At 31.2% G+C, this 11279-nt stretch overlaps 1 protein-coding gene across 1 annotated transcript; it reads right to left on the reverse strand.

Moving 5' to 3' along the window:
- Positions 1-790: 790 nt before the first annotated feature.
- On the reverse strand, positions 791-10008 carry LOC111707483 (probable inactive 1-aminocyclopropane-1-carboxylate synthase-like protein 2; the record flags this gene model as incomplete). Its single annotated transcript, XM_023480592.1, is given in 15 exon segments — positions 791-853; positions 1637-1674; positions 2353-2410; positions 2993-3114; positions 3918-3936; positions 4035-4087; positions 4583-4648; positions 5972-6030; positions 7021-7078; positions 7390-7426; positions 8336-8378; positions 8998-9092; positions 9339-9410; positions 9599-9661; positions 9967-10008. Coding segments are annotated over 15 exon segments (888 nt in total), but the record flags the coding sequence as incomplete, so codon positions are not given.
- Between the last annotated feature and the right edge of the window lie 1271 nt (positions 10009-11279).

Consider the following 11279-nt stretch of genomic DNA (forward strand, 5'->3'; position numbering starts at 1 on the left):
CTCAAATATTTTAATGGTTTTTGCTCATATTACATATATTTGGTGAAATTTGATATTTTTTTCCAAAAACAGAGGGTCTGAGGAGGTCGGCCCGGCGTCTAAGACTAGGTTTCAGACTCTAAGATTCTACCCGGGATTTAATGTATTTCATATATTTGTTAAATGTTTCAGTTTTGTTAGTTTTTTGGTTGTTATAATTAGTTAATTTTATAAAAGTACTTATCAGTCTAAGTCTATATGTCATTCGACCCCTCAGCCACTCGCTTTAAGTATTGAGATGTGAGCATCACAGCGAGGGAGCCTGTTTGGACCACACACTTCATGGTAAGTATAGATATATAAAGTTTACAAGATAACCATATAATTACTCTCATATCACGCAGGGGGTAATTACAGATACACAAAGTTTACAAGATAACCATATAATAACTATATATTACTCTCATTTCACGCAGGGGGTAATTATAGATATATAAAGTTTACAAGATAACCATATAATTACTCTTATTTCACGCAGGGAGTAAGGAAATTAAAAACAGGAAAATGGGAATCGATAAATTATTTGTTTGTGGCGTATTATCATGCATGTATTATTAACTATCAAATATTGGAATTGTATTTTTAATGCTTTGTCTTTGAAAGGAAAAGTTTACAGTTGCCGAAAAAAAGAAAAAGGTCAGAAGCAATAACTGATGAACACCGTACAGTCGTCTCTGAATTCTCATTCTTTGTGGGCAACCCTGTATCTATATGAATAAAAGTGGTTCGATAAAATACCACCTATACCCACCTGTTGGATATGTGCTGAAACGGAAGTAAATATCCCCATTGCGTCAATAGTGCGAATCAGATCCTGCAATTTATTAGAGTAAACAACAATGTTGATCATTTCAAGTTTTTTTGTTGGCTTTTAAGAGATTTTTAAAATATGCTCTAAAATCTTATTATATTTTATCAAGCTAAATTTTCACTGTGCACGACAAACTTCAGTAAAATACACGTAAGATTGAAATCTTATGATGTTTTCAATTATAAATCCTCTTATTGAAGAGCAGCTATATAAATGAAAAGCAAAACTGCTTTGAAATTCTTGTGATATGTATCTGGATAATTTTTCTTTATCATTATTGTGCTTAAAAATCAAATCCAAAGAAGATACAAGGTCACAAATTCGTACGAGTAATAATTCCTTTTTTCACAAGAGTTAAAAACTATGTTTATATATAACACTATTATATTCTTCAAATAAACCGTTCATTACAATAATTTCGGAAACAAATGTGACTTTGTTCTAAATATTTCTTAATACAAAGTATAAGGCTTAACTGTGACTGTGTTAATTAAAGACCATCAAGATAATTACTAACATTAATTAACTAGAAACTAATAGGAGGGGAAGACCGAGGGGAGGGCGAGATCTCTATTACATTTTTGCATGGCTGAAAAATATATAACATTTTACTTAGTGCTTAGGATTTGGATATGGATCCATTTGATCCGCAACCATTTTGCTTCCTGCTGTATCCGGATCCGCAACCATTTTGCTTCCTGCAGTATCCGGATCCGCAAAACATGCAGATTCACTCATTAAATTGTATTGTATTGTTCATGATTTATGATTTAATTTATGATTTACCTGATTTAAAGAGTGAATCGCTCCAACTCGAAATCCAGCTAAAAATGTCTTTTTAAATTAGCTGATCGAATGAATCACAATGGTATACATAAAGTGCAGTGGGGATAATGTTTCTAACTAATTGCATGGTCACGTTAGGACAATTCACCCCCACCCCGGCATTTTACAACATAGGATTATAGAACACCCGAACCTCAAAAAAAAATTCAATTGGAATATAGAAGAAATATTAAGCATGAATCTTTATAATAAAATTAAGATTTTAAAAAATGGTTTCCTTTATTGCAAAATATTATTTTAACACCTTTTCGACCCCTTATTGATCTTTAGTATTATACTGAACAGGTCAAGGGTTCTTGAGTCATGATCAGACATTCAAAACAATCAGAGATTACTTGATGTATAGCAAATATATTAATAAATAGTAAGAGTTTTTAATAATGTCGTATTCTCAACATATTAAAGATCAAATGCCGTGGAAAATCATATTTCAGAGCTATTTATACTTTACCTTGAATTAAAAATGAAAAGCAGTTTCTTAAACTTGTGACGTTCTACAATAATATTTGGATATATTTTTAAAACCCGAATTTAACCCTCTCATCTCAGCAGCTTTCTTTTTGCGCAGACCAATGATGAAGCATTACAGCTTTCATACATTTTTAAATAAATTTCAGGACGACAGTTCATGCACTCATGATATGTCGATAAATTACCTATTCCAAAATCCTTACTGAACCCCCAGAGATGATGAACAAGATCAGGATTAGGAATCTGAAAATAATTTTTTTTTATATGTTGTAAACTTTTAAATTAACGGAATTAAATCAAATCCTTCAAAAACCTTTAATAGATATATAATCTAAAATGATATGACGGAATCAAGAACAGAATTGATATATAGCTATACTGTTTTTATGATCAATTCTTAATTTATAATTTTCAACCACAAAGGAATGTAAGCGTAATTTCAAGTAACTCTTCATGCAAAAGTGACAATTTTCGATTCACAACGGTACCCTTTAAACCTTAATGTGATCAATAACGTGGAAGATGTTGCCTTTTTTTCTAGTTTTAAAAGTGTTTAATTCTGATAAATCTATATTTTTCTTCTTGCAAGATAGACTAGCGCAAGTAACTTTTGTACAGAAACCACAATTGAAAATAATCAGTTTTTTGAAGCATTGGTTTCTAATTTATACTTAATTGAAAAAAGCTTTTTAGGGTACCGTTGTGAATCGGGTATTGCCATCTTTGCATGGAGGGTCACTTAGAATTACGATTACAATCCTTTTAACGAAAAAACTTTCCCAAATTGGAAATAAAATGATGTTTCACTAGAACACTTTTTATTACCTCTTCCTTGGTAAAACTTAGAACACTGTTAAACTGTGTTCCATCAAAAACTGACATTGCATAGATTTCATCTGATATAATGTGTACGCCATGCTTACTACACACGCGCATTATCTCATGTACTAGAGAAAACAATTATACATAATTCTGATCTTAATTAAAAGCATGATTAAGGGGGAATGACATTTGTAGATCGAGATTGAATCCTAGCCGCAGCGCGTCCAGAAAGTGTCTTAACCTAACCTAACCCTAAACAAATACTAATTTAATTGAAAATTGTTGAAAAAGTGCACGTCATGTACAAAATTAAAATCTGCAGTGAAGTCTTCCCCACCTCGCACACTCGAAGGTTTGAGTTCAGCGTCTGCCTTAAATGAGAGGCATAAAGTTTTATACCGATTCTGGTTATTTCTTTTACAAGGCCAAACTAGGAGGTCAAAACTTGAGTGTTGTTAATCCCTTGATTATGTGTATCTTGTCCAATGAAGTGATTCTTTTAAAACATTTATTTGATTTGATAACTGATCCATTGTCCCACAGTTTCAAAAGTTGTCTGCAGTGGATCAAGAGTTGTAGAGTAGTTCTATTTCACACACAAGTTTTGATCTCGTTTAAGTTGATGATTATTATTTTTGTAATTATTTCCAATAAAGAGAATATTGCACGTGGACGTAAATTAAACTAAGGAACCTTGAAAAGAAATGGAAATACAGTTTTCTCTTGAATCTTTATTTTTAGCAATCACTCCCTTTAATGGAGAAAATGTTTAGATTAGAAGAGACATTTTTTGTATAAGAAACTTTACAACTTAACGAAGGGATTAACAAAAAAGCAAACATTGAAAATTTTTGTTCAGAGAATATTATAATCAATTTTCTTATTTTGTATTCTAATTCTTAGTTAGGTAAATTGTAATTGTAAATTCCTAATTCTCTGGAGTACACCTGAAATAATACTTTTCAATCTTAAACAAAAAATAAAGAAAAATTTTATAAAATGATTAGTTAGAATATTTGCGTAAAAAGTAGAAAAGTGGATATTCCTGGCCAAGGGGATTCTGCGGGTTACAGAATATAATTCCTCTCACTCGTTCTCCTAAACAGTTTATTAACATTTTTGGCGTAAAATTGATGAACCTAAATTTTTTATTTATTTTTATTTTGAAACCCCACTAATAGAAACAGGAAATCTGCGAGATATTTACATTTTTATTGTTTTAAAATGTACGGAGAAGACAGGCTTGCACATAAATCAACAGGATAAAGCATACTATTAATACTTTACAGAATGCGCCCTGAAAGTATAGTTTTATTCCAAAAATATTTAAAAAGTTAAATATTTAAAAATTTTTGAAAAATCCCAGAAAATTGTTTTTAATAAGCATTCAAATACATAACAAAAGTATATTTAACATTTAGGGAAAAATAAGGGATACTAAACAAGTTTAATAATTAACAACTTTTTTACTTCACCTTTTTTTCTTAGTTCTAGTATTTTCAAATTTTTGATTTATTGAAAAAAATTTCCCCTTTCTTGGAAGAAATATTCACCCCAAATGTTTGTGAATAAAAATATTAATTTATTGAAAACCTTTCATCTGTCTCTTCAATATTTCATCCTCTAGTAGCTGAGGCCGCAGGCAAAATCCATCTGCCGCTAAATATCTCGGTTTAGAATTTGTTACGCGAGCCATGCTGCGTATAGAAAGTCTGTTTGTCGCCCCTGTGTATTTCTGAGTTCCTCCTGAAGATCTGTACGGAATGTATTGTGAAAGAACTAGTTTAGGAACTGTTTACAGTCCGACTGCGCAGACGCAAGATTTCTCGCGGAGTAGTAGTTAAATTTATATCAGTATATGTTTATTCGTTTTGCAAGTATTATCCGTGTTCAGAATTCTGGGATCACCGTGGTAACTATTTTATATATATTTATGCTTATCGGTTTGATTCTAGTATGATTGATAATTGTGTATATGTTTATTGGTTCCTAGCCACAGTTTTTTAATGCCTGAGTGGATTATTTGTTGTAATTGTATGATTTTCACTCAAAGCTTTTTCTGTGGGTTTATTAAACTTGTTTAGATTGAAGGCTCAGAGAAATAAACGTTCGGAACCTTACTATCTTCCTTTTTATTATGAAGAGCGTTGAGAGAAGGGAGTCTTACGATCCAGTCCTGAGAAATACCACACGGTACATATATTAGGTCTTTAGGGAAATCGCTAAGTAGCGAAACAGAATTGTTCAAAATTAAAAATTAAAATTTTCCATAATTATTATTATTATTGAACTGTAAACATGTTTAAAGATTAATTATTTATGAGAACTCCTTCACGATTTAACAGAAAATTTTTATTTAAGCATGAAACCTTCTTTTTCATATGATAAATTGCAAGAAATTCTGTGAAAACCATCGAACTTCTTTTAAAATTCATTTTTCTCTTTTGTTTCTAATGGACTGAAATTCGTGAGAAACTGTTAACTCAATATAAAACTTTTTAAATATTTTTACTAAACCTAAACAATAAACATAGAGATTAAGTAAAAACATCGTTCTTTAATTGTTAATATTTGATAAGGACTTTTAAGCTTTTTAAACTGTGGGTTTATGTCTTTGATCTACCAAAAAAAGGTGCAAATAATAAAATGTTTTAACAACTTAATTCTTATTCTTTATAAAATTGAAATTGAATTAATCTTCTTGATAATTCAAACCATTTTTAAAGATATTTATCAGGAAGATTTTTTAATCACTGACATCAGTGGTATTTGGTGTTTTCAATTTATTTACTAATCTTGAGTTTCCCGATTAAATTCCGGCGTCCCCAAACATCCAATAAAGACATCACTTAACTTCCAGATTATTCAAATACCCTGCTTTTAGAGACAATTGTGATCAGTCACAATTAATATTACATTTTTTACATTATGTACAAATGGACGACGTTAACAATGACTTATGTTATATTTTAATTTCCTCACCAGATAGGTTTACACCGACAACCTTTGCCCTCATCCTCTCCTTCATATCAGCAAAGAATCTAAAGAAATTGAGTCTTTGTCATAAGCAATGATTTTTAAATCCATTAATCTTTCAACCATATAGCATAGACTGAAATTAGAATAGTAACAAACCTACGATTTAAATCATAACCTGCCCCATTTTAGTTGATTCTATACGTTAAAGAAAATTACATTTTGACCTCCGGAGGTCATTAATATTTGGAGGTCAAACACAGTTGGAACACCCGGACTGAAAACAGGATCCCAATACTGGATTCAGAACACCAAGAAACCTATGATTTGATACCTCACATGACTTATTTTCATTGTATTATATTTAGACCTCCGGAGGTCATTGATATTTGGAGGTCAAATGCCTTCAGGATCATTTATGGTCAAAAAGGGGCATCGGAATAAAATCAAAACACCAAAAAAAACCTATGATTTGATACTTCACATGGACATGATCTACTTAACCATTGGTCAAAATTAGAAAAAAGGTTTTAATAAAATATTTTCTGAAAAGGTATTAATATGATTTTTTTTGGTGGAAAATACTCCTTAGGTATATGCAATATGAAATATTTTGACAGATTAGGTTGACATTTTTTATACCTATCCCTGCTTCAGGGCAACTGTGAATCCACAAATATTCTGCTAAAAGCCGCATTTATAGATTCTAAACTTTTAGAATGGAAAACTAAGAAAAAAGTTTGCCCGGCCTTGAAGAAGATTGCTATTATATTTTCAGGATGTCTGCTATAAATAAAAAAGTACCGGATTACCCACAATGGATGAGACTTCAGAGTCAACTGTACGGAATTTAATTCGTTTTTTTTTCTCTCAAATTCCTCCTTCTCTACAGATACACACTTCTTTCAATCTTTGCCATATCTCTTAATATACCGGACCTCAATAAAAACTTCATTCGCTACAAATGTCAAAATTCAACGATTATATCATTGTAATTCAAGAGTTTCAGGTCGTCATTACAGTCTCATTGATTGTGGGTAATCCTGTATATAAACCTTGCATATGTTGGTGTAGGAACCAGAATAATATCCTCAGGATCACAGATCGTCCAAGCTGGAATCAAAATTAAACAAATCTGTAGGAATTATGACCATTAATACCATTAGCTCTGTATTCCCTTTCACTTTTTACTAAACTTACTCCACTTTTCTTAGGTTGTTTTTTTCAGTGCTCGGCCCCCCTTTTGTAGCCTGCCGTGTCAAAAAATGTCCAATCTAACGCCGAATAACAGGCTAAAAACCAGGTAGCAAATGGTAGGTAGAGTAAAGGTCTAAGTTGTTTAAACTTTTAAAGCAAACGTCATAGATATTAATTAGCGGGTCTTGAGTTCCACTTGAAATGAAAAATATAATTGATATTATAACCTATAGCTTCCAAAGCTGAGGTCACACCGTTGACAACCTACAATAGAAATACATAAAATAGTCCACTTTAAAATACTGTTTGAAAGGCTAAAGAAAGTATATTTAATTCAAATTATTCAAAAAAAGAAGTAAAAAATGTAGAAGTTAAAGCTTGTTTACACCAGCTCGTTGAATTTTTCATGTCTGAGTATTTCAGCTTATTAGTAAATCCGGCCAGTTACCCGGGTTTGGTCGAAAATTACGATGTTAGCTATTTTACTCTTTTAAAATCGACACATACTCAATTTAGAATCTCAACCCAAGCTTAGAAATTTCCATGGTTCTCTCGAGTTCCCCAATCATAATTTGGGGCAAATCGGTTTAGAGGTTAATGAGTTATGATCAGACATCCAAACAAACAGAGATTACTACTTTATATATACTGAATTCCAATATATCTCGAAACAGAAAACAGTTGTGTTAACACAAATTCGAAATATAAGGAAGACGATTTTGCTCAGATGCCGTTGACTATTTTCAAGACGAATGAATCTATTTCTGCTGGTCCGCCCACATGTCACCCTCGCTTCTAACCAATTTTAACCCTGTCTTATGCAAATATTTCAAAACTTTCGTTTTTTAAATAAATGTTAGAAATATCCATTTCAGATATCTTTGTTTTATTATAGTGACTTTTAAAGTCAACAAGTTGATTTTCATTTTATAAGAACACTATCATGGGAACCCAACGCTGCCCAGGTTAATAAAAGTTACTCCCGTCGTTTGAACGATTTTTAACTAAATTTTTAGAATCTCAAAACCAAGCTAAGAACATTCCCGGGGGTCTCCCGAGTTCCCCAATAAAAATTTGAGGCAAATCGGTGCAGGGTTCCTGACTTATGATCGGACAAACAAGTAGACAGACAAACAGAGATTACAACTTTATATTTATAGATTATTCCCCTACCCTCATATTCTCACAGTCTACTCTCTCCCCTTGGCCCAGCTTCCTGAAGAAGAACAAAGATTAGCCTAATCAATGAAGCTTATTATTAGTTTAATAAATGAACTAAACTTTACAAGAAAAAAATATGAAATTTAACCAGTTTGAAAAAACATGAATGGAAACTTCCTAAGAGGGACTATTATTATAATCATAAATGATATTAACAAATTAAGATAACAGGAATATCCACAAAGATTAAATTAATAATAACAATTCCTTCAAATGTAGAAATTTTAAGGCTGAACTACAGTCCGAAATAATTCTTTTTGGTATTTTAGACGAGTGGGCAAAAGGCAAAAAAATTGAGTTTTTGCCACAAACTCTGATTTTCTGATCCTTATATCTTTGCCACCCAATATTGTAGACCATGGATATTTCAAACTATAAATTCAATCAGTTTGAAACATCAAAGGTTTGTACCAATATATGTTGTAAATACACCAACCTTTCTCCGGTGGTAAAGAGAAAGGGATTTGAATATTTGAGTTTGTGGCAAAGACTCAACTTCTTTAAAGTTGCAGGAAACAAAAAGTAATAAATAAGACTGAACAAATTCTGTACATCCGTCAAGTGTCATTTTTAATCCTTTTACAGATATTGAAATAATGTCGTCTTCTACTGACCTAGTGTAGAAATCTGCCAAAGCTTGCAAGAAGTCCGGAGTTCCAGTTAGTCCAAAATAATGCTGATATTCACCAGTATGGTTAAACATATTCTCCTGGACAATTTAATAAACTAGTTACTGTTAATCCGTGTTTATAAATAGCTGCTCTTTTTCTTGCGCCCCTATTTTTCCAGGGGGGGCGTCCCCATTATTTTCCAGGAGATACGTCCCCCCTTCCCCTCCCCCTTAAGCCACCTCTGCTAAGCCAGACCAAAAAATGATTGTTTGCTTGATAAATTTATTATTTGAACTTGACTGGCAAATTAATTGATAGATTGATTGATTAATTGATTTTTATACCTGATTGATCCTCTCTGTGAGAATATCTTCACAAAGTTGATTAACTGCAGTTCCCATATTCACTATTCCATTCTTGACAGGGCAAATATTATTTACTTAATTTTATTCAATTATAGTATATTTTAGTATATTTACTCACCCCAAAGTGTATGCAACGGAATTTAAAATAAAGATTAATTGGACAAAAAAAAAGAATAAAAAAAGAAAAGTTTTTCTTTTCAATATAAAATAAATATTGTCTGATATACTAAATGGTTTACCTTGTTTTCAAACTTGCAGAAAGGGTTGACTAAACACTCCTTAAACGACTTCATCAGAAACTCCTGAACATATTTGTTTTAAAAGAAAATTTAAGTTTATTTAAAACAATATTGCGATTTTTGATGAACATCTGGTTTGGATTTAATGAACGGTGAAACCTATCGGGCCCATAGTTTTGAAGAGCTCTCATCGGTTTTTTTCTTCCATTAATTTTGAAAATTCACCAAATAAAATCATAAAGTTTGCGATTTTTTGTGTGTGTGTTATTTTTGTAATGAATAAAGAAATATTGAAATAAGTATTGATTAAAAACTTGAAATTTAAAATAAATTAACATTTAATAAAAATTATGTTTAACGTCTTTTACCTCTGTTTCCAAGTAAGTACTGTACGCCCGCTTAGAAAGCATTTTCCTGAAATAAATCGTCAATAAATTATGTTGAATTAAAAATCAATTTTAAAGTAACTGTAAAACTGTAACTGCAAGAAGGACAATACCCGATTCACAACGGTACCCTAAAAACCTTTGTATGTTTGTGCGCTGTGTTAAGTTGTGTAGTTAATTTTAATATTTCTATTAAAAAGGAATCTCTATAATCTTTATCATAATTTCTCACCAAAAACTCGTTTATTAAACACGTTAATAGTGTTTAACTTTATAAACCTAAGTCTGTTGATCCTTAGCAATGTTAAAACGTATTGGAACTGATATTTTTAGCGACCCTTCATTTAAAAAGAGGGATATGCCTGATTCACAACGGTACTCTTAAAACTATCTACCCCTGTATTGGGGAAATTGTATTTTTTGTAAGTTTACAGCTACCCCTGTATTGAAGGAATTTTATTTATTGCAAGTGCACTATACACCCCTGTATTGGAGGAATTGTATTTATTGTAAGTGCACTATCTACCCCTGTATTGGAGAAATTGTATTTATTGTAAGTGTACTATCTACCCCTGTATTGGAGGAATTGTATTTATTGTAAGTGTACTATCTACCCCTGTATTGGAGGAATTTGCCGCAGTATTCTTTAGTTCTCTTAATTTAGATTATCCAGGAAGTTTCACCTGGATGTGCTTTATGAAAAAAAATGCCCAAAAATAAAGAAATTGATTTTTACCTTCTGGATTCTCAAACTTGTAATCTAAAAAAAGAAAAACTTTGAGAATAACATTTTATTTTGCTAGACGTTACTTATCTAAGATGTACATTTTGTCTTTAAAATCTAGCGCTCATATTAAAGGTAAAAAAGTTAGTACCCGAAAAAAAAGTTAAGATCTCATTTTTAAAAATTCATTTATTACATGATCCACTTTATTATCCTAATTTCATATAGTTTCTAATTTAAAGTTTTAAGTTAAATCACAGGTTTACACGAAATCCAATTCTATTGGAAACCCTTAAATATCATCAATACACAATACAGGAGAATATTTCAATACACAATACAGGAGAATATTTCAATACACAATACAGGAGAATATTTCAATACACAATACAGGAGAATATTTCAATACACAATACAGGAGAATATTTCAATACACAATACAGGAGAATATTTCAATACACAATACAGGAGAATATTTCAATACACAATACAGGAGAATATTTCAATACACAATACAGGAGAATATTTCAATACACAATACAGGAGAATATTTCAATACACAATACAGGAG

This window comes from Eurytemora carolleeae, unplaced genomic scaffold (assembly GCF_000591075.1).
Source record: "Eurytemora carolleeae unplaced genomic scaffold, Eaff_2.0 scaffold804, whole genome shotgun sequence".
NCBI classification, from domain to species: Eukaryota; Metazoa; Arthropoda; class Copepoda; order Calanoida; family Temoridae; genus Eurytemora; species Eurytemora carolleeae.